Below are 24,194 nucleotides of genomic sequence, written 5' to 3'. Positions count from 1 at the left end.
TATGTGTGTGTGTGTGTACCTGTAGGTGAGTGTGTGCACCTTTGGGGTGTGTGTGTGTGTGTGTGCGCACCTGTGGGTATATGTGCACTTGTAGGTGAGTATGTATATGTGTGTGTGTGTACCTGTAGGTGAGTGTGTGCTGCAAGGGGAGCAGAAGAAAGAAAAGCGCTCTCTCTCACCTGCCCTTTCTTTCTCTTCCTCGCCTTCTCTGTCTCTTCTCTCTTTCCCTTTCTCTTTTCATCCTTTCCCTTGCCTTCTTGTTCTTACTCTCTTTTCTCTCTCCCTCACCTCCTCTTTTTTCCTTTTTTTTTTTTTAGGCAATTAGGGTTAAGTGACTTGCCCAGGGTCACACAGTTAGTAAGTGTCAAGTGTTTGGTCTGAGGCCAGATTTGAACTCAGGTCCTCCTGACTTCAGGGCCGGTGCTCTATTCACTGCACCACCTAGCTGCCCCTCCTCTTTTTTCTTTGTCTCTTTCTCCTCTCACTTTGTCTTTCTTATTCTTTCTCCCTCTCCTCTCCTCTTTCTTCCTCCTTCACATTTTCTTTTTCTCCTTCCCTCTCCCGGGGCAAAACAAGTTAAAATAAAACCTCTTTGATGGATGGCACCAAGACCAAACACCTTTTATTTAGGTCATGCCCCTAAAATGATATCTCTCTGGAGGGGAAAAATATAAAGGCAGGCCATGGGATGGAGGGGGTGGAACAAAACACCTATTCTAGGTTGCACTAAGGTTTTATGAGAGAAACAGAGAGAGACACAGAGGCGAAGACAGTGAGAGAACAGAGACCCGAATTCAAATCCTGCCAAAGACACTAATACTAACTATGTGACCCTGGGCAAGTCATTTAACCTTAGTTAGCCTCAATTCTCTCATCTGTAAAATGGGGGCTATAATAGCATCTACCTCATGGGATTGTTGTAAGAAGCAAATGAGATACTCTACATGTAAAGGGCTTTGCAAACCTTCAAGTGCTATAGAAACGTTAGCTAGCATACACACAAACATGTATAGATTTAGAGCTGAGAGGGATCTCAGAGGCCAGCTAGCCCAACTCCTTCATTTTCTATATGGGAAACTGAGGCCCAGGAAAGTGATGTCATTTGCCCAAGGTCACCTAGCAGATCAAATGAGATAATACATGTAAAGTGCTTTGAAAACTTCACACAAGCATTATATTTTATATTATATCATGTCTGTAAGTGTGCATGTATATATATGCTAGAGAAATGTTAGTTATTCTTAGTAAGAAACTGGTCTTCTCACTGTTCCTCACACACACCATTCTGTCTCCCACAGTCTATTCTCCATGCTTGGAACACTCTCCCTCACTGCTTCTGTCTCAGAATCCCTCATTTCCTTCAAAGCACAGCTCAGAGGCTACTTCGTACACCACCATGCCTATTCTGGTTCCCCAGATGATCTTTCTTGAAATGTCCCTCCCCCCTTCGCTGCCCCTCCCCTCACTGTGTATAAGCTCCTAGAGGGTAGGGGCTGCTTTGTCTAGTGTCTGGCGCAGAGTGGGCACTTTAGGGGAAGCTAGGGGGCAAAGCGGATAGCGTGCTTAGCCTGAAGTCAGGAAGCCTTGAGTTCCAATCTGGCTTCAGACTAGCTGTGTGACCCACCTCCCAGGGTTGTCGTGAGCATCAAATAAGTTAATATTTGTAAGCACTTTGCAAGTGTTAGAGTGCTATATAAAATGCTAGCTATTATTAATAAATAATATTTATGTAACGAATTGTTCAAAAGGAAAAGGTCCCCTTTAGGACAGAGAACAAGGGCCTTCACTCTTCGACGTCCAGTCTTCCCCTTCTTCTCTAATCTGAGTTTCAGAAGAGCTCCAGTGAAGGTCACTCAGACTTGGTGAGTGCCCTGGTCTTTCAAGCCCCTCAGAAGGTGGCATCGGGCTTTCTTGTGCCCAGTGCCCTACATAGCCTGCACTGGCCGGAGAAGAGGCCTCAGGAACACACAAATCTGTTGACAAGACTGTTCCTTTGCCTTTCAGAACTCCTCTTCCTCCCCCTCCCAGCCTTTGGGCTGAGGGGTCTCACTGGAGAACCTCCCTTTCCCCATCCATAAGGACACCTTATCTCCAAGGTCATCTCTCCATTTCAAGCCCTTTTTAAAGTCTAATTGCTGCAGAAGGGGGAACGCTTGCCAGTGGGTCCCAGCCGTTGGTGGCCAACGAGGCCAGGTCTTTTACTGGGATATTCTTGTGGGGCAAAGGCCTTTGGGCATCAGTGCAGTGAGACTTGGGCTGATGATCATGTCATCTGCTCTCAGTGTCCAGATGTGCTTGGGTCCTGCATGGCCTAGCAGAGGTAGCATGGTATCATGGAAAGAACACCCAGGCTTTGCAGTCAGAGTGCCTGGGATCAAATCTCAGCTCTGCTAGGATCATAGAATCGTAGGCTTACAGATGGAAGAGACCTTAGCCACTGGCTAGCCCAACCCTTTCATTTTACAAATGAGGAAACCGAGGCCCAGGAAGATGAAGTGATTCGTGGTTGTAGGATCACAGGGAGATTATTGAGTCCACCTCTGCTCATTTCATAGAGGAAACAGAGGCCCAGGGAAGGGAAGTACTTGTCTGGGCCACAAACTTAGTAAGTAGCTAAGATAGGCTGTGAACCCAGGTCCTCCTGTCTCAAAATCTAGTGCTCTGGTCACACCAAGCTGCCTCTTGAGTTCTGCCAGGCCGTTCACATGTAGCACCATAGATTTGGACCAGAAAGGGACCTTAGAGGTCATCTAGTTCAACCCTTTCATTTTATAGATGAGTAAACTGAGCCTGAGAGACGTTAAGTGTCTTGCTCATGGTCACCTAACTAGTAAGTGATTGAGGCTGCGCTTAAACAGAGGATTTCCTGACTCAAAGTTCAGTGCTCCATCTACTACATCATGTTACCTCTCAGCCATATAAGAGCTCTGTGATCTTGGGCAAGTCATTACCCCTCTTGGGGCCTCAGTTTATCCATCTGTAAAATGAAAGGATGGGGCCTTTTGGGCTCTAAATCCTGTAGTCCTGTGGTTGTCAGTCATCTGTGGTTTGATCTCTGCATACACACAGCAAATCTCAGAGCATTTAGGTGATTGTCCAGACAAAGATACTAATTTTCAGATGGATATACTAGATATGGCAGATAAAAGGGTTTTTTTTTTGGCTGGAGTTGTTTGGACAATGACTCTGGCATTTCTCAGGTACTATACAGCTCTAATTTCTATGGTTCTAGGTATAGCAAATTGGGAAAAGTCTAGAATGGTACCATTCCTAAAGGATGGCTTGATCATCACACACTCTTGGGGGTAGGGCTGGGATAGGGAGGTGTGAAGGCCAGCTTAGGTAGCATGGAGGAGAGTGGCCTGGATATTCTCTCTCCACCCAACTTCTGGTGAGCAATTAGAAAGCTCTGGCTCAGAGATAGAGACTATTGCAGCTGGGAGGGGTCTTAGAGATCATTTAGTGTGACACCCCTCATTTTATAGAGGGGGAAATTGAGGCCCCCATAAAATGTCTTCACTTCATGGGTTCATAGGATTTAGAGCTATCAGGGACTTTAAATTAGTCTAATCCCCTCATTTTATAGAGAAGGAAATTGAAGCCTAGAGAGAGGAAAGGACTTGCCCAGTGTTCCAGAGCTTGGCAGAGCTGGGATTAGAACCCCAACGTGTAAGATTCTAATCTGTCCAATGAAGGACTGGCAGAGTGGGCTTGGCATAAGAAACTGAAAAAAGGTTGTCTTTTTTAAAGTTAACTGTTGTAAATTCAAGGAACATGCTACCCCATTTCTATTTCCCATGCAGCAATTGGCCAAACCTTGCGGTAGCACATTTAAGAATGCACTTCTACAGGATTTACTCACGCAGGTTGCTTTAATCCCAATGTTGATTTACTTTAGATGGTCAGCATCAAAGCAAGCAGTTGGACCCTTTATCTAGGATCCAAATGAGATGATGTTGGGAGAGTGCTTTGCAAACCTTAAAGTCTACATAAATGTCAGCTCCGATTATTATTACCATCAGGGGCCTGATTCCTGCACTACGAGAGAGAGGATGACTTATCTTTTCCTTTTTGCCTGATGTCTTTCCTTATCTAATGTGCTGTGCTCAGAGCAATTTCTAAGGTGCCTTTTAGGTCTCAGTCCTAGGGTCCCCTGGATCCTATAGAGTGACAATTAAGTCCATGACCCACCCCCTAGACAAACATGCTTTCCTTCTCCGATCACCTGAGCACAACTCAAGGCCAGCCAAGTCCCTTGGCATCATTCTGTCTGGTCCAATTACCCAATGACAAAGATGACTGCAGTGAAAATCAGAATGGTCCTTCCATCATCTCTCCCAGCTGTCACCCCCTCCTCTCTGTCAGTTCTGTTAAGGGCACAGATGATAGCTTTTTGTATCCCCTTCCTAATGGACATTCTGCTTCTCCCACTAAAGTGGGGGTCTTAGACCCAGTGGAGAACATCTCTCCCAAGAATCAAATACACATACTCTCCCAAATAATATAAAACGCAGCCACTGAGAGACAATCTGAAAAATTGCCTTGGAATATTAAGGATCATCATATATCATCTATAACTAGTTGCATCTATATGTCAGTCAGTCAACAAGCATTTATTAGGCACTCACTATGTCCAGGCACTGTACTGAGTGCTGGGGATACAATGAAAAGGAAAAACAGCCCCTATCGTCAAGGAATTTATATTCTAATGGGAAAGAGGGAAAGAAATAAGCATTTATTAAGCACGTATACTTTACAAATGTGATTTCATTCATCCTTACAAAAACCTTGTGAGGTAGGTGCTATTATTTATTATCCCCATTTTACAGCTGTGGAAACTGAGGCAGACAGAGGTTAAGTGACTTTGCTTAAGGTCACACAACTAGTGTCTGAGACTGGATTTGAACTGAGGTCTTCCTGACTTCATGCCCATCGCTCTATCCACTGCACCACCTAGCTATCTAATGAGGAGATAATATGCAAATAAATATGTACACACAAGATATACACAGTATAAATGGAAGGTAATTTCAGGTATATCTATATCTAAGTTCAAGTTCCATCTCTGGCTTAGGTATAGTAAGAAGTTGTGATAATGCCTGAAACAATACAAATCATATAACTCAGAGGAAAGTAGGTCCCTATTCCTGGGACCTACTGCCCATTTCTCCTTTCACTGGTGCCAGCATCAAGGTTGAGTCCTCAAGGAAGACTGGCCAGAAGACTGAGTTTTACTAGTATTGTTGGCAGAAGTTTTTCCCCTGGGAGTTTCTTAAACCAATGAAATCATAGGACTAGTTAAAAAAAAAACTCAACTATATCTATGTCTATGTCTATATCTATTTCAGTATCTGTGTCTGTATCTGAATATTTAGACCAATTCAAAGGGACATCTATATACATTTGAAAAGAAAATCCACTTCCAACAAGGAATAACTTGCTTTCCTGTAACCTCTCAGCAACTGAGTCAGACTCAGATCCCTGTAGCATCTTAACCCTTTGTGGTATTTCAACTGTGGGAAATGGAGTACACTGAGGCACCGGTTGGGATTGGTCCCATTTTTAAGGTCAGAACTCCAGGTACTGGCAAAGCACTACTACTTCAAAGACCAGTTCCATGCCTTCTTCTCTCCTTTGCCCCTCCCCCCTTGGAAATACCATATCTTTTTTTTTAAACAATTTAATGATTTGAACATAACAACAAAACCCAAAAGAAGCAGGCCCAATCAAGTAAAAAGTCACTTACCCGGAAGAATTCTTTGGTCGAGCCTGAATCCAGGGTTCCATAGGCAATCTCAGTCTGCTTGGCCAGATCCTCCGCACTCTCTATGGGTGACACCATCCTCTCCACAGTTAGGAAGGCAGCGAGGTTGGCGGTATAGGAGGAGATGATGATGAGGGTGAAGAACCACCAAACTCCTCCAACAATTCTGCCCGAGAGAGATCTGCAAAATAAAAGCCGAGACAAAACCCAACCCAGAGGGGTTGATAAATCCATGGAATTACTTTTGGTTAATGCAATTACAATTCATCAAAGGAGGCAGGTGATATGAGGGTACACATGTGAGAAAGCCTTTGCCTGAAATAGCATGATGCCAGAATGGATGCTTATTTTGGGCACCAAAATATTGGGGTTTGTTTTTTATTTAGGAAAGCCTTTCTTGTCTATACTGTTTGCCCCCAGCCATGGTACCATGGCCAGTGACCATCACACTGTCTGCCACACCCAGGGGGAAAAAGTCCTTTTGGTCTACAGGACTGGGTGCTGGATTTGGAGTCAGAAAGACTTGGGTTCATATCCCACCTCAGACACTTATTAACTGTGTGACCTGAGGCAACTTAACCTCTTAATCTTTCTGGGCCTAGTTTCCTCATCTGTAAAATGTGGGAGTGGGACTTGATGCACTTTGAGGCCCCTTCCAGCTCTAGATCTAGGATCTCATGTGTGACCTTGGGCAAGTCCCTTCCCTTCCCTGGACCTGTTTCCTCTTCTGTAAAATGAAGGGTATGGAGTAGGTGACTTCTGACATCCCTTCTAGCTGGAGATTTCTCCATGATCTTTTAAGGAGAGATTTTGAGGGGAGAAAATAAAGAAGCAACAGCCTTCCTCACTACAAGGGGAATGGAAACATATAAATGAAATTGTTGCCCACCGGTGGAGAGCCCAGATAAGAAATTTAATAGTGCTGAAGTTCAGTCAGGCCCAGCCTTTCCATTTAAAGAGTAGTTATACATGGAGAAAGGAGCCAGAAAATACTATGTATTTCTTTTTCTTGAAATAAATAGCTGTTGAGACTTAGCATCTCTCACACAGGTCACCACAGAGAATAAAAATCTCCTTCTATTGAGGCTGAACACCAATTCTAGACAGTCTATGGGCCTCCTTTCCAATTCAATTCTTTGCCTTGCTGCAGGGGCCTAAAACCTTCTGGGTTACAAACCAAGCCATTGTTAATGGGCAGTTCTCACTTAGAGTAAAGTAAGGGCATATCTACATAATAGAATCTGAGTGGTACTGCCTTTCAAAATCTCCCCCATTGACCTGCCCTGGTGCATGATCGAAGGTCTACCACGAGAGCACTTTCTTTGAGTTGTCACTGTCTCTGGAAGGCTCCTGTAAAATGTGACTATACAACCAGGATGATGTGGAAATTGGATGTCACTCCATACATGGAGATGTGAAGCTTAGAGAAGATCTGGAGGCGGGGAGGGGCATGATAGCTATCTTTAAGTATTCGAAAGGCTGTCATGGGGAAGGGGGACAATAGTACTTTATCATGGAGGGTCCCTTGCCCACCAAAAAAGTACAGGAAGAGGATGATTGTAATAAAGTTCAAGAAAAGGCTTGTGGGGAGGACATGAAGCAGTGGAAAGAACTCTGGATGCCCTAGATTTGAATACCACCTTTTTAACTTGCTACATTTGGCAAATCTCTTCCCCAGTCTGGGTCTTGGTTTCCCCATCTGTAAAATGAGGGAGTTTGAATCAAACCCATATGAGGTCTCAACCCACAGTTTAAGAAGCACTGAAGGGGTCACGAGCGGACAAAGTTTAAGGAGTCCTGGACTAGATGATCACTAAGGTCCCTTAGCTCAGAGGTATTAAACACGTGTGAGGCCCACAACACTACCAAAAGAGGCCTGAACCAGGTTAAAATGTAATTGAGAAGTATTTAACAAAATAAATAAAAATGCAATAAATACATTTTAAAACTAAGTCAATACGCAGCCTATAGGGATTCATATGGATGGGTTAGTGGCTCCTGCTTCCATTTGAGTTTGGCACCACCGATTTAGCTGATCTCAGCCTCTGTCCCTCTGACTGGAGGGTGGTGCTGTGAACCCAAACCTCCATTTAAGGAGAGAGCTCAGCTCAAACATCTCGTTTCTCATCAGGCTGTGCTACTTTGGGACGTCTCTGACTGACTCTCCACCATGCTCCCTCAATGGTTATCTTCTCTTCCTCCTCCCCCACATTTTGGATTTTGGCATTTTGTCTTCCTTCCTTAGACTGTAAGCTTTTTGAGGCAGGGACTATCTTTCTTTTTTATATTTGTATCCCCAACAAAAATAAAAAAATAAAAATATTTGTAATAAAATTACACATTTTTAATTTGTAATAAATTAATTTGTAATAACTTTGTAATAAAATTTGTAATGAAATTTGTAATAAAAATACTGACTTTGAAGTTGGGGAAGACCTGGGCTCAAGTTCTTCTATGTGACCCTGGCCAAGTCACTTAACCTCTCAATGTCCTGGGTGGCTCTCAACAACTAAGTTGACGATGAATCGCCAGTCTTCATTGGCGGATGGAGTTTCCCACCAAGTAGTTCCTTATATTGATGAAATCACAAGTCCACACCTCCTTCAGAGAGAGGCCCCATGGTGGATGAGAAGATTTGAAAGGGTCGTGATCTGTCCCCATGAAAGTAGTGCTCATGTTGGATGGAAAGAGATCCATCTTAACATTGAGTCATGGTTACAAAACCCACTCTATTTTTCAAGGCCTCTACTCCTGCTGCTTAGCTTTGTTCTCTGGCTATACAAAATGGATTATTTATTTAATTCTTTCCTGAACACAAACACTTCAAGCCCCTCCAACATGAAAAGCCACTTTGCTAACAGGTTTTTGCCAACTAATAATTATTCTCTCTCAGGGTTGCAGTGGGAGAACGTTTCCCTTGCAGGGAAGAAAAACATCTGGATGACTCAGAGATGAATGTTACACTTCTGGACACCAAAAATACATGGAATGTTTCTTTTATAAAGCTGGACCTTCTTATAAACTGTTTTTCCTTTTTTGGGGGGGGGGGCATGTGTGCATTTAATTAGTTCCTGACTGATCTGGATGGCTTTAGAAACAATTATTAGTGTATAAGGGATTAATCCCTGTAAGTATCTTCGCTTTGTTAATCAGTAAGAAAATATCTCTCCTTTGTGGTTCCAAGAGGAGAGAAATGGGAATGGTGAGCGATTTCTGGAAGATGCCATTTTGTTATTCACACTGAAAATTCACTTAAAGGTACAGGAGAGCCAAAGCCATTCTGAGAATGGAAAAGGGCCTATTCTTTCCTTGACAATGGAGTGAGATTGTCATTGGGAGGAGTGGGCTTTGACAGTCTTAGGGGAGGACATATTTGGGAGGCCTTCGGGGGTTACAATGGGACCCACAAGGGTGAACATTCCGCCTCTGGGAACCAGGGTGCAAACTCACAGGTGGTTCCGCATGGTGCACTTGTGATGGAGGGAAGGGAACAGAGAGGGCCTTTTGGAAGACATGGCACACAGCATGAATGTATTGGTCCAAGGTGCTCCCAAACCAGGGCTATGGTTCTTTTGACCAGCTCCACAGTTGATTCAGAGATGGTTGATTCAAATGACCAGGTAAAATATCCAAATCCACTGGAAAATGGTCACCAAAGTGGCCATGAATGTCTATGTCTACTTTGCTACTGAATTTGGCAATTATGAGGATAATTTTTTTCTGCATTTCTTTGCATATGGGGGTACCTACATACCAAAAATACAGCAGTCATTGCCAATCTCTAATTACAAATTCCTTGCTACATTGGACTCCAGTACAGAGAGACCAAGAATCTGACATGATCAAAAAAATCCTAGTCCACTGGAAAATGTCCAATAAGGTGGTCATAGATACCTATATCTACTAGGCTACTGATTTTGACCATCATGCTGATAATGCCTCTCTTTTGGAATCCATATGAGATTTAGAAGTTGTAGTTTCCACATCCCCCCTCTACCCAAGTAGCTCTGGCAAGGACTCCTTTTTGACATTCTCACTACTCTCTCCCTATATACTTGTGAAGGGCTATCAGTTCCTTGGAGGTAGAGGTGGGGGATGGCAGTTCAGCTCCTATGAGAGGAATGAGCTGCATATCCATTTACACGTTAAGTTATTTTCCTCACTGCAAATGATTATGACCACATCTCAAACGGCAGCCATAGCTAAACAAAGCGACATTGATGGGCGAGTCCTGTCACTTTTGACAAAAGCTCTATTAAAAACAGACAAAACTATAGAGTTGCATTAAAAGGCCTGTCACCTTTCAAAATGTCATTTCCCCCCTTTACTAAATTGGCACGTTGCTTAATGTTCATTTCAGACCAAGTTTTCGTGCATGAGACAGATCTTAAAGTTACTATAATGAAACGGCTTTCCAACACCGGCACTTCCTACGCCTGTAATGGGGCATTCTAATCAGTGAATCATACTTGGGAGGATTGAGGTAGCAGGAAGTTAAAGCAAATTAGAAGCAAGAGAAAGGAGAGTGGCCAAACAAAAAATTCTGGAAGATTGAGCCAATAACAAACACTGTACTTGTTATCTGTCGAGCACAAGAAACTCTGATTTCCAAGTTAATCATAAAATGCATTTTATAACCTCTGATAGGGTGCTAAAAGTGAGGGATGGGCCCTTAACCTTCCTCCTATAAGAAAATATATAAATCTCCACTTTGCTAACAAAGAAGTGCCCAAATTGTAAATCCATTTCTCTTTTACATAGACTCTTGGTAATTCTTTTTTTTTTTAATCTCGTTTTTCCAAGAATATACTCCATTTTCATACTGCTCGCTGTTCCACGGCTGCGACTGATTGAGGAGAGGATAAAAAACCAAAACAAAACACCCAAAATCCAAAACGTGCAGAATCAATCATCAGCTCTTACGGTTCTTTCTGATGGGAAAAAGGAACTGTGTCCCTGAGATGGAAAATGTTGGCTTTTAGCCATAGACCTTGTGAAATGGTTGTAATAAAAATGTTACTATTACATCATCTATTTATTATCCTGGCTCCCCTAAAGTGAATTTGCAGCAGGAAGAAGAGGTGCTGGCTGTATATCAGAAGACGAAAGGATATTGCTTAAGGTGAGCAAAAAAAGAAAGAAACCCTCCTCCCCCATCCCTGCTGTCTTTATTGTTATGTTTATTGCTCTGCATATATTCTCTGTTTTTAAGAGGTTCATTAATCTATGTGTCACTAGAGTGGATTTCCCCCCTGCCCATCTTACTACCTAGAGGAAGGGGGGAGAAGAGTGGCTATGGAGCAAGGGGGAGGTTAGCTGGGCTCAAGAAGTCAGTGTTGCCTGGTTCAAGCTCCACCTCATCTTTCTCAGTACAGAGACAGCAAAGACATGGCTGGACCGACCGTTTGATCCTGAGCTAGCCAGCTCTCGGCTAACCCTGAAGCAGTTCTGCATACAACCAGCAGGGGGAGCACTTCCCATGCAGTGGGGAACAACAGGCTGGCTTCCTTCCAGACTGCTCCCACTGTTAAGGGCTGCGGCAGCTCTGTCTGTCTGTGACAGTCTGTCTGCTTGTCAAACTCCTTCAAAGACATCCCTTCCGGGGAAGAAGACAAAGCTGTGTGCTTCTGGCAGGGTTGGGAAGATACCAAGGGCTGGTGAGGCCAATCACAACATTGTGAAGGCCGTGTGAGGTGGGGAGAGAGGAGGAACGGCTGGGGCCTTGAGAAGGCACTCGGTCGCCCCTGTTGCTAAGAAATAGTGATGGAAGTGCTTCATATTTGGAAGGTGAAGGGTGGAATGATTTTTTCAAGTGCTCAGTTTTTACTAGCATTAGGCTGTATCTAAGCCCATGCTCACAAACCGGTCTGGAAAAAAAAAAATCAGGTGATTTCAAACAGGACCCAGTTATGGAGTGAGTGCATTGAATGTCAGAACTGGAACAGCCAAGCGAGGCCTAGAAAGGGAAAGGAGGGGAGGCTCATGGGATCACAGGCTGTCAGAGTCGACAAGCATTTATTAAGCACCTACTATGTGTCAGGCACTGTGATAAGGGCTGGGGATACAAAGAAAGGCAAAAACTGCTCCTGCCCTCAAGAAGCTCACAGTCTAATGGAGCTGGAAGTAACATTAGAGGTCATGTGATCTAGCTTCATTTGCCAGAAGGGGAAACTGAGACTGAGAAAGAAGAAGGGGCTCATGGGATCACATAGGCTGTCAAAGCTGGAAGGGGCCTTAGGGAATCCAATGTTTTCACTTAACAGAAGGGGAAACTGAGGCTCAGAGCATTCGAATTCCAACTCTTCTTTCGCACCCTGTGATTGGGTGGTATGTATAGAAGCAGGCTCAGTGTTTGGGTAAGGGTTACCCTTTTGATATTTGTCTCTCTCTGCAGTTTGATATAGAGCAAACTCATTCACTGTGTTCAGTCAAGGGAGTTAAAAGTGTCAAACTTAACATTTGCCCAGATTCTCCAGGCCCTCGGGACACTGTCAATAGCTCAGTCTGGCCGACATGGAATGATGCACACAGCTCTCCTTGTGATGGCCCAGTGCTTGTTTCCTGGCCCGTTAATTTAGGTGAACACATACATGGTCAATAGCATTTGAAATGCTCTCAGGGCTTATGTTTGTTAACAGGCCGGGCCAAGGCACAGGCTCATTAAAGATTGGAAAACCAGAACACAAACATTGGGCGTCAACTGGAGGAGACAGACAAAGCAAACCTAAGTGGGGGCCACATCTGGGTGCAAGGCAACCCAGAACAGGGGAAGGAAGGAGGGAAGCAGGGCTGGCCTGTGGGGCCTGTGGAGACACCATTCTCAGCCTAGCTCTGCCCCTGACTGTAGAAGCTTGCTTAAGTCCCTTCCCTTCTCAAGTCCTCAGTTTCTTCCTCTGTCAAATGAAAAGTTGAGATCATTTCTAAAGTCCCTCCCAGCTCAGATACTCTCTTTTTTAAAGTTCTTCCCCAACTTTGTCATTCTTTATTCTTTGGTCCCTCCCAGCTCTGAGATTCTTTGTTCTAAGCTCTCTCCTACCTCTGCCATTCTCTGTTCTAAGCTCTCTCACAGCTCTGCCATTCTCTGTTCTAAGCTCTCTCCTACCTCTGCCATTCTCTGTTCTAAGCTCTCTCACAGCTCTGCCATTCTCTGTTCTAAGGTCTCTCCTACGTCTGCCACTTTCTGTTTTAAGGTCTTTCCTACATCTGCCATTTTCTATTCAAAGGTCTATCACAGCTCTGCCATTCTCTGTTCTAAGGGCCCTCCCAGTTCTAACATTCTATAGTTCATGTTCTAAGGCAGGGATGTCAAACTCATGGTTTGAAGGGGAAAACTCCCCAATGCTGCCTGAACCAGATTAAAATGTCATTGGAAAATGTTTAACAAAATAAATGAAAATATAATATAGAAAACATGAATTTGTAGTTTTCTCAGCCAAGATGCAACCCACAGGAATCCATTTTTTATTTAAGTTGGACACCATTGGCCTAAGTTCTGCTTTCTGTTCTCTGGGCCCTCCTGGCTCTCACGTTCTATGTTCTAAGGTCTTTTCCCTGGTACGATATTCTAGGGTTTTATGTTCCAAATTCTAAGGTCCCTTTCAGCACTTTGGAAGACAATGTTTCATAATTTCTCCGTTTACCATTGTGGTATAAAGGCATTCGGGGAAAGTTAATTGCAGATGCACAGATCTGAACTGTCTGGGGAGCTTGTCTCAAATGGCAACTATTTAACACAAAACAATACTTCCGCTGTCTAGGGGCCTTGAGAAGTCAACAGGTTACATATGCCTGGCGTAGGGGAAGGCCTGGACTCTGAACCAAGAGACCTGACCTCAGTTTCTAGCTCTGACACTTACTAGCTGTTTGACCCTGCACCTCCTTTTAGCCTCTCAGTGCCTCGGTTTCCTCATCTATAAAATGGAAATGATAACACTCCTCCCAAGGCTGCCAGGAGAAAGGTCTAATGGCAGCCTCCAAGTGCTGGACATGTGAGCACTTACTTCTGAATGGGAAGGATACCAAGATAGAAGGCAGCCTAGGAGGGTGGGAAGCACGTTGGATCTACAGTCACAGGAGCTGGCTTCAAAGCTTCCCTCTGACCCCTGCTACCTGCGTGACCATGGGCAAGTTCCTTAACTTCCTTCAGCCTCAAGTTTCTGAACTTTAAAATGAGGGCGCTGGACTCAGCCTCCAAGGTCTCTTCTAGCTCTAAATCCGTGACTCTACTAGCCTCCGAGGGGCTGGACTGGATGCTTTCTGAGGCCTCTTCCAATGCTATATCTATCATCCCCTGCACTGGGGTATATACAAATGTATGACATAACAATGTTGGAGCAGTTAAAAAACAACCCACCAACTAAACAGCAAAATTTGGGCACTGAGGCTACTTCCGACTCATTTTGTAGAGGTGACCCCAGTGGTATGGAGTATGAAAATGCTACTTGAAATCCAAGGACGCTCTCTTTTTCTGATGGGTGAAAACCAGAGAGGGTGGGTGTGTTCTGTTCCTGGAAAGGATCACATACCTAGTAGAAAACACAGGGCTTCTAAAGACAATAATTATATACTTTGAAGAAGCAAATGGCTGCTTGCTCACAATCGCCCCTGGTATCTTTGTCTTTGCAGGAGAACATGGTCTTTGCCATGGGGATAATAACCTGCTACATTCCTCTGCCACTTAAGGGTCGCCCCATAAATATTGCTACCAAACTTTCAAAACGTGCCTGGCTCGCAAGTTCCAGGTCACCAGCCTACTTTAAAGTTAATATTTCTTAAAGTGATTTGAGGAAATCCACCTAAAACAAATGGCCCTTTAAAAGAGTCCTGTGTGAAGCATGCTCAACTATGGTGGTGAGATCATCAATCCAGTATGGAGAGCTTTATTTATGCAAAGCAATTAAAACTGTCAATCTTAATTAGTGTACACTATCGTCTTACCACAGAGTTACTGGCTGTGTTCCAATAGCCTTCATTAGTGGTCATTCAGGAGCCCCACTTTCTTGATTTGCAACAGACAGATAGACACATGCAAAATTTTAAAGGAAGTTTGCCCAACCAATAAAGCCCAGATGAAAGTCATGGATTACCATACACTGTTAAGTGCCAGACCCATTTAGAGGAGGGTGTGGTGGGACTGAGAGGAGCGTGAGGTCCAAGGTCTGTCTGAGCTGTGGCTAGCTAGGGCATGGTGCATTCAAGCCCTGGCGACTATGATTTTCAAACAATAGAAGGCAGCATTATCAGAATGCATTTCAGTGGGCTTAATGAGTCAATTGGGTTACTGTAAATGCCATGGGAACTCTCTGAGTGTTGTTCAAACTGAGAAATCTTGTTCTTTTTACGGCCTCCACAGGCTTGAGACTTAGCTTTAGCTGGTATCTATGTCATGGCTGAGTCCAAACTCTGATCGATGTCTCAGTGGCCATTGATAACGTGGATGATGATTGATTTTGAGCTCCCTCTGCTCCCATGATATCTTTATTGCTAAATGAGATTCGAGTCTCATCTTAATAATAGTTAACGCTGCAAATGTGAGAATGAGAATGAAAATTTAGCTTATGTAGAAGTGTAATGAATGCTCAGTTACATGCTATACTTTATGAGTACTAAATACTTTCCTCCCTGGACCATTGAGTTGCCTGATATTCTACTAGCATGAGTTGGGGGCACTTCGTAATGTTTGGTGTTGAGGGGAATTTCCTTAGGTTAAGGAATTATCTCTAGAACAAGTATTCTGGGAGGCTAACTTATTGAGTCTTTAATTGTTTAAAATACCTTAGTGACACTAGTTTGGTTATCAACTAGATGGTTACTGCAGAGGAATGGAAGGACAGTCAGGTGAGTGTTTATGGGGGAAAGGATAGAAGGAAAGGTCTGTTTGGGGAATTATCAAGGGAGGATAACATGGGGCACCACAGTAGAGGGCAGCTCTGAGCACCCACAGGGCACAGAGTACCGGAGACAGAGAGGATACATAAGGAGAAATGAGTGGGTACCAAAGACAAGCTCCCCCCACTTTCATGTTTGTCTAGGGCTTGCCCCACTGATGCCTCCCTCAGCCTGGCTCAATAGGAAACCCTCATTGTTTGACTTCAGACTACATTACTTAGACTTCTCTGATAAACATAAGACTAGCTGGTCAATATTGACTTTAGCCAGAGTTTGTATATAAGCTGTAACATATGTAAATATAGATATTATAGCATTCACACAACTTGCTTGGAGGATGCTAGCAAGCTAAATGGTCTGATGATACTTTGCCTAGGATGGAGTGGTAAATGAAAGAAATTTGCAGTCAAGATGCTTGTGAGCATAACATATGTTCACCATGGCCCTTGTGTATGACTGCGAAATGCAAGAAGGGGATGAGAACAATGTGGAAACAAACCTTGGAGAAATATCGCATCCTTGCTGCATAAAGGCACCCAGGGAAAACCAGAGGCTATTAAAGATTCCAAATTCATTGGGTGGATCAGGAGGGCTCTGGGGGTCCCGAGGTTCTTCATTATTATCTTCCAAGTGCCATTCATAAGGACTGAATCTGCTGACCAGGAAAAGAACGACACTGACTCCAATGTAGGCAAAGACGATGCACATCCAGATCTCATAGGCCAAGGGGTCCAGGAAAGAGAACACTCCCGGCTTGGATTTCTGAGGCTTCTTAATCATGATCGATATGCCCAGACTCATGAAAGGCTTGGAAAAGTCTATCACTTCTTCACGGACCAGTGTTATAGTGAGGGGGGCAACAGCTATATCTGCTCTCTGAAAAATCAAGAAAACAAATGACTTAGAGACAACATTTCCATTTGTCACTTGCCATTCAAAAGAGGCAGCTCCGTATAGTGGAAAGAGACAATGACTTCACATCATTTAGGAGGCTTGGCTTGGAATTCCCACATTTACTAGGTGTGTGCCCTTCCATAGGCTATTTTCCATCTCAGATTCCTTCTCTGTAAAATGCAGAAGTTGGATTGGAAGATCTCAAAAGGCCCTTCCAGCTCAGACGTTCTATGGTTCTACCTTTTGGCAATTATTAATAGAGCAATTCAGAGAGCTCTCTGAGTCTGGTGCTTAATCCCTGAACCATTGTTGACTGGCTCATGGGTTTGCACCTTGGCTCTTACAGAGGTTCCCAAACTTTTTTGGCCTACTTCCCCCTTTTAAAAAAAATTACTCAGTGCCCCCCTGGAAATCTACTTTCTTTCACCCTGTAACGGTTCTTTTGAAATTTGTGTCATTTCAAAGAAATACCACCCCCTGCATCATTCCAGTGCCTCCCAGGGGGCGGTATCACCCACTTTGGTAACCTATGACAGACTATAAGCACCCTGAAGACAGGGACTAAATCTTTGTCTTTGCATCCTTCCCCCTTTCCCCGCTCCCTCCCCAGTACCAGGCACAGGGGAACATTGTCCGTGTTCGGTAGGTTTTGAGGGTTAATTGATTTTATAAATGCAATTATAAGCTTGATGATAAAAAGGGAAATGCAGAGTGAGAACAATGGACAACCAAATGCAAAATGCTAGACTTGGAACTCAGGAAAACCTGAGTTCAGATCTTGCTTCTGACAGTGTCTGTGTGACCTTGGGCAAGTCCCTTTCCTCTTCCCCCCACCCTGAGTATTGAGTCTTAGTTTCCTCCTCTATAAAATGAAGTGGTTGGACTAGAGAGCCTCTGAAGTCCTGCCCAGCTACAAGCCCCTTGTAATGTTGGCATCTGGACTGGCATCATAGGCTATATGTCAAGTTTTTACTATACGGACTTATGTTTGGGGTAGCATGCTTTAATCTGTGACCTATTTGAATATGTGAAAGAATGAACTTCAAGGATCCCCGATGGCCTCAGTGTGTGGATATGGCCTTTACTGATGGAGAACACAACTCTTCCATGCCTTCAGAGAGGGCTTCATGAATTGCTTTGGACCCCCCAGAGTCATCCCCTAGTGGCCAACCCTTTGGCTAAGACCCTCTCTGTGCTAAGGGAGGCTGGTCCTTGAGTCTGTTGTTAACCAGCACATGGAAGTCTTCCCCTCTTGATAGGTCCTCCCAAAGCTTGGGACCTGTTGGAACAGTGCCCAGATCTGTCCAAGACTGCAGGGTCATTTCTATGGCAGAATGAAGCATTGGAAAATGAGTTCATTCTGTATTAGGACACTTTGATAGCATGGGGCAAAAAAAAAAATCACATAATGTCAGAGTTGAAAGACCCAGAGAGTTCAATTTCTCATTTGACAGAGGAGGAAACTGAGGCCCTGGGACGTGAAAGGACTTTCCCAGGGTTCACACAGCTGGTAAATGTCAGAAGTAAGATCTAAACCCATGTCTTCCTTAGGTGATGCCTGTCATTCTCTCTGCTGTATCCAGTAGCCCTTCGGACCTAGTTTCATGGGAGTTCCTAGTCCTATGAGCTTCAGTGGGGAAAAAAATGCTATCTTTATTTTCACTAGCCTTTGGGTTCTTTAATAGTCCCATGTTTTTTGCTTTTTTGCAGTTAAAAACACTATTCTGAGAAGGGGTCCTTGGTCTTCCCCAGACTGCCAAAGGGGTCCAGGACATAGGAAAGGTGGAGAAGCCCTGGCCTAGACAGACTCAGACAAAGCGAGGCCTGCCATCACACAGGGCTTCATTCAAACATCTTGAGGCCATGCCAGGGTGGGGGGGTGCTGTGCCACAATTCTTTCTAGTTCAGTGAGCGATTGTTTGTTGCGTACAACAGCCCACTCCTTAGAGGATGACCCTGAACAAATCACATCCCCTTTTGGAGCCTCAGTTTCCTTATCTGAAAAATGGGGATAATGATTCTTACACTACCTCTCTCTGGTTGCTTTGATCCTTCATAATCCTTAAAGGGCTTTATGTTTAGTCTCTGGGCTCTGGCCATAAAAACTCCTCTCTTTCAAAGGCCTCCATTCAAGCTGAATGGGGAAGGGGGCAGGATGTCTAGACCACAAGACAAAGAGCCCTTTTCATATCATTGGACCTGAATATTGGCAAGGGTCAATTTGGCTCCAGCTGTGTTCTATCACTTGGTTATGAGTTACTATTGCAGGCCACACTTGGGAATAGCAGGGCTCTTGTAAGAACCTGAAATGGTTCTCTAAAGCCCAATGGATCAAGCCCTGAGCCTTCAGTTTGGCATGCCAGCCCCTTCCTAACCTGCTCTGCTGTCTGACCTCCTCTCTCATTCTCCTCAATATAGGCCAGAGGGCTCAGGGTTATGGGATCACAGGACTAGAACTATAAGGGACCTCAGAGGCCATCTAGACTATCACCTTCATTTTACAGATAGGGAAACTGAGGCTCAGGGAGGGGAAGAGACTTGCCCAAGGTCACACAGATAGTAGGCAATGCATGAATAAGATTTTAGGGTTGGGGAAGAATATTACAGATTGTATAGTTCATTCCCCTTTATAACAAGCATTTATGAAATGCCAGGCACTATACTAGGACCTGGGGACATAGGACAAAAGCCAAACAGCTTCTGCTTTCAGGCAGCTATCAGCTTCCCACAAGCAGAATGTGAACCTGGGTCGTGGGACTCCACTATACCATGATGCCTTCCTTGGGCCCATCTTGTGAACCCACCCTTTATCAGAAGTCCCTGGTAAGATCTTTAGAGCCTATGCCTTGGGCTATGCTTTGTTGGAAGCAGGTTGTTCTAAACAACCTTCATACATGTGGGTGCACATGTGTGTGTAGGGCAGCTGGGTGGCACTGCAGTGGACAGAGTGCCAGGCCAGGAGTCAGGATGACCCGAGTTCAAATCTAGCCTCAGACACTCACTAGCTGTGTGACCCTGGGCAAGTCACTTCACCCTGTCTGCCTCAGTTCCTCATCTGTAAAATGAGCTAGGAGAGAAGGAAATAGCAAACCACTCCAGTATCTATGCCAAGAAAACCAAAACGGAGACACAAAGAGTTGGACACGACTGAAACAACTGAACAACAACATACTTGTGCGTACATATACGTATGTATGCGTGTGTTTGGGGGGGGGCAGAGAAGAGATGGGTACCATGCCAGGATTCCAGAAGAGTGGTATGCAGGAGGAGGGGGAAAGAGGTCTGGAGGTCGGGCTAGGGCCCAAGGCTTCACTACCTGACTGGTATTCCATCAAGTCACTTACAGGCACCGGGGCGAGCTCACAAAATGGAGCAAATTCAATTTGATTTTTTCATTAGCTTTGGTGCAAATGCACTTGGGGAAGAGACTCAAGCCAGCGTTTGTCATTTTTTAGTAGGTGGATTGCCAGAGTCTGAAATAGTCTATAATGTTGTTGTGTGTTTTGAAAGAGATAAGGAACTTCCAATCTGGCATGAGATGTTTAAGCTTGGAGGTGTGTATGATTGTCTCTCTGAAAAGAATTTGTTTCATCTGATAAGCCAGTACACAGCTTGTACTCAGCTTTGAGAGGTCTGTGACTGGTGGGCCATGAGCTACCATTGCATATCTGGGTCTGGTATTGGTGAAATCACATAGCTGAAGATAGAGAGCTGGCCTCAGAGAAGACCTGACTTCAAGTCCCACCTCTGATAGGTACTGCTCTGTCCAAGTCACTGGATATTGTGGAAGTCATTTAACCTCTTGACGCCCAAGGTAGCTGAATGGTACCCTGGATAGAGAACTGGACCTGGAGTCAGGAAGACCTGAATTCAAATCTGGCCTCAAGCACTTACTAGCCATGTGACCCCTGACAAGTCTTTCAACCTCAGTTTGTTCATCTGTAAAATGGGGATAATAATGCATGTACTTCCCAGGATTGTTGTGAGGATATACAAGATAATATTTGTAAAGTGCTTTGCAAACCCTAAAGCACTATATAAATGCTGGCTTATTATTATTATTATTATTACTATTACTGTTATTGTTATTTAAGTTGAAGAGCAGGTGATGATCTACGTTGGTAGAAATAGCCCTCACAAACAGAGAAGCCTGTGTGGAGATGTGTCCTGCCAATTGCCTTGGCAAGTCCTGAAGCCCCCACCCCAGCAGCCATGGCTACACTCTCCTGCATCAATGTACTTGGTGCTGTCAAATGGTTCAACATCAGAAATGAATACGGTTTTATCGGCGGAAATGCCATCAGAGAAAGAGCCTTGCTGCTGCTCCCTAAGGCCCAGTGGGCCTTTCCAGGTGCCCTGCGGCTGTGCCCTCCTCTCTGGGTTGTCTCCCCTGTTAGAATGGGAGCTCCCTGAGCACTGAATCTGTCTTCTTTCTCTCTCTGCACCCCCAGCACTTAGCATAGTGCTCTGTACATAATAAGAGCTCAAGAAAGAATTTTTCATTCATTCATTATTTTATTCACTCATATTACCTGCCTCACTGGGGTGTGACAAGGAAATTCTATTGTGAATCTTAAAATTGGAAAACAGAAAGAAATGGGAGTTGTTGCTTCCTGGTGAGAAAGTTTAACCACAGGATCTGGGATTTCTCCTCCTTCCACCATACTACATTTATGGCCATTCCAACCCTGATTCCAGGTTCCCAAAAGGCACAATTTCCTAAAGACTTAAGCATTTTGCTTTCTTGTCCCGAATACTGACCTGATCTGTCATAGTTGATGTTGGGAGGGGGGAGGTTCTGGATCATCAAAGATTTCTGTCATTCTTCATACATCCCAGATAACAAAATTTCAGAATTTGAAGGGCCCTCAGAGGCCACTAGGCCCAGCACACTGATTTTACACATTAGGAAATGGAGATTGGGTGAGGGGAATGACATATCCAAGGTCACACATAGGATCACAGCTCTAAAGTTTGAAGGGCCCTCAGAGGCCACTTAGTATAAGCTCCTAGATTTATAGATAAGGAAACTGAGGCCCAGAGAGAGGATGGGACTCAACTAAAGGCTCACAGATATCAAGTATACAAGTCAGCAAACATTAAGTCACAAAGAGCTATTAAGTGTCAAATTGGAGATATTGAGTGACACATCTGTATCATAGGCTAATAACTGGAATAACTTAAGCACATTTAACAAGAAAATCGAGTAGATCATACTTTCTTCTTTCTTCAGAACTTAAGGTTGTCACTCTAAACTTGTTATTCCTGTACTGTGGATGTCAAGAAGGGCCACTTAACTGGGAATTCTGACTAATAATAACATACGTCTATAGCATTTTATGTTTTAATTCAGCTAATGTTTATCAAGTACCTACTATGTGCAAGGCATGGTTCTCGGTGCCAGGAAGACAAAGAAAAAAGAGAAAAGAAACTGGGCTTATATTCCACTTTACAAAGCCACTGTGAGCATCTCAATGATTTTGCCAGGAGAGGGGGGAGGGCAGAGGTTCCTGTCCCCATTTTGCTACTGAATCACTTGTGGAAGCCTAAGTCATGTCACCTCTCTGTGCCTCAGTTTCCCTATTTTATAAATAAGGGTATGGGACTATATGACCTTTGAGGTTCCTGCCAGCATGAAGTCTTTGAACCCTGTTGTTTTCCTGGGGACATGCATGGCATGGAATGCCAGGGAAACTGGTGGTTCAGAAGGGCTAGGACAGGGCCTATGTAGTGGTGGTGGCAGATGCCTAAGAGCCAACTCCCAACACAAGCTGCTGAAAGCAGGTGGCCGTTTCTAAGGCCATAACGTTCTGAAGAGTTTACATAATGGGGCCCGTTGGGTGGCATTGACGTTTGTTTTTTAAAAATAGCTCCTGAGTGCCCCAAATATCAACCTTGACTATAATTTCTTTGGAAAAGAAGGAACCATTTTGGAAGGCAAATTCAATCCCCTTGGAATCACTCCTTCTCACTCCTTCACTAGCACAGACCAGGAGCTCTCTTTAAAAGCTTTCTTCGAGTCCGCACTACGCCACTGGTGTCCTTGGTATTCTCCATCATGTGCTCAAAGTTCAGAGGAGAGTTGTCAGAGCTGGAGCCCTGACCCAGTGCAGGGCATGAAGCGGTCAGTGGAGGGGAGAAGGAAGGGTGGGCGTGGCTATGCATGTCCCTTCCCCTGCAGGGACGGACGCTGCCGCCAAGCTGAAGGCAAGGCTCTTGGTCAACCCCCAAATGGGATTTCTGCTGTTGGGCACTGTACAGGCTACCTCTGCTGTACCAAAGCTGCTTCAATTCTCTAGCACTCACCCCCTGCCAGCATCTGGGTCTTCACCATTAGATTTACCCCTGCTTCCTCCTGCCTCCTTGCAGACTCTTCCCCAGGGCACAACCTCAGAGGACTGCAGGATTTAGATCTGGACAGAATCTTAGAGATGACTCAGTCCTATGAGGCTCAAAGATCTAGAGATGGAAAAGACCTCAGAGGCCCTCTAGTCCAGCCCCTTCATTTTACAGAGGAGGAAACTGAGGCCCAGGGAGGGAAGGGACTTGGCCAAGGTCATACATTGGGTCACAAGATCATGAATTTAGATGGGAAGGGACCTCAGAGGCTATTTTATCCCGTGGCTTCATTTCACAGATGAGAAAAATGAGGCCCAGGGAGGGGAAGGGATTTGCTTGAAGTCACACAGGTAGGAAATATAAGAGGTAGGATTTAAACCCAGGTCTCGTGACTCCAGAGCCAGGACTCTTTCCACTATACTTTGAGCCCAGCCCCCTCATTTCTGTATGGGGAAGCAAGGTCCTGGGAGGGCCAGGCCCAGGCCTCTGCATCGGGCAGTGCTTTAGATTTTGAGCCCTACTCTCCAGCACAGCATCCTGTACATAGTTGGTGCTTAGTGAATGTTGCCAAAGCACTAATCACACAGGCCACAGCCAGGAATCCTGGTCCTCCAGAGCCTCTCCCTCAGGCTGTCTCAACGTCTCCAAAGGCTCATCTAGAGTGCTAGGTTGTGCCTACCTGATCCCCTCCTCAGACTACAACGAAGCAGCTCTTGGTTGGCAGGCTGCCCCTGTGGGGGTGGGACAGGACAGGACATGACACAGAGGCCTCCCCAAAATCCACGAGTGTCATGCTCATATCAGCAAGGTGACTCCTTCCCTCCCACACAAGTTCTTTCTTCCTCTCTCTAGTCTGGAAATTATGCTGGTGGTGGGGCGGGGGGGGGGGCCTACCTGTCTTATTCTCCTAGTACAACTCAGAGGCCCGCAAGTGAATATGTATCATTTGCCCTCTTCCCTGTGTCTCTCTGGGTCACCCACTGCCTTCCCCTCCCCCAGCAGCCACTCTATCTCCACACTGCTACCTTTGGCCAAGAGATGGTCCCAAAGCTTAGAGGGAAGGAGGGGAGGAAACACTGACCTTTGAGGATGAGTGGGGCAGGGGGAAAACCACAGAACTCGGCACCATGAAACCTGGGTTCCAATCCTGGCTCTGCTACTTACTGTGTGACCTTGGGCAAGTCCCTCAAGTTCACTGGGCTTCAGTTTCCTCCTCTGTGAAATGAGGGGACTGGAGCAGATCCTATGAACCCTCCTTCTGTAGGAGGTCTTATACTATAGGAGGCCAAGGTTTTATGGCCAAAGGCTT

The 24,194-nt window shown here is 44.8% G+C and overlaps 1 protein-coding gene across 3 annotated transcripts in view; it reads right to left on the bottom strand.

Moving 5' to 3' along the window:
• GRIA3 (glutamate ionotropic receptor AMPA type subunit 3) overlaps positions 1-24,194 on the bottom strand; it is a 278,796-nt gene that overhangs the window by 66,635 nt on the left and 187,967 nt on the right. For all 3 annotated transcript variants that reach the window (XM_027838756.1, XM_027838764.1, XM_027838747.1), the window contains exons 11-12: positions 16,152-16,528; positions 5,747-5,945 (exon numbers count right to left, since the gene is read on the bottom strand). In XM_027838756.1, coding sequence (XP_027694557.1) covers positions 5,747-5,945; positions 16,152-16,528 — 576 coding nt within the window. The remainder of the gene's footprint in view (positions 1-5,746; positions 5,946-16,151; positions 16,529-24,194) is intronic.

The sequence above is a fragment of the Vombatus ursinus genome, unplaced genomic scaffold (genome assembly GCF_900497805.2).
Source record: "Vombatus ursinus unplaced genomic scaffold, bare-nosed wombat genome assembly UNPS02004596.1, whole genome shotgun sequence".
NCBI classification, from domain to species: Eukaryota; Metazoa; Chordata; class Mammalia; order Diprotodontia; family Vombatidae; genus Vombatus; species Vombatus ursinus.
Note: the sequence above shows the minus strand (reverse complement) of the source record. Positions and strands in the feature narration are given on the sequence as shown.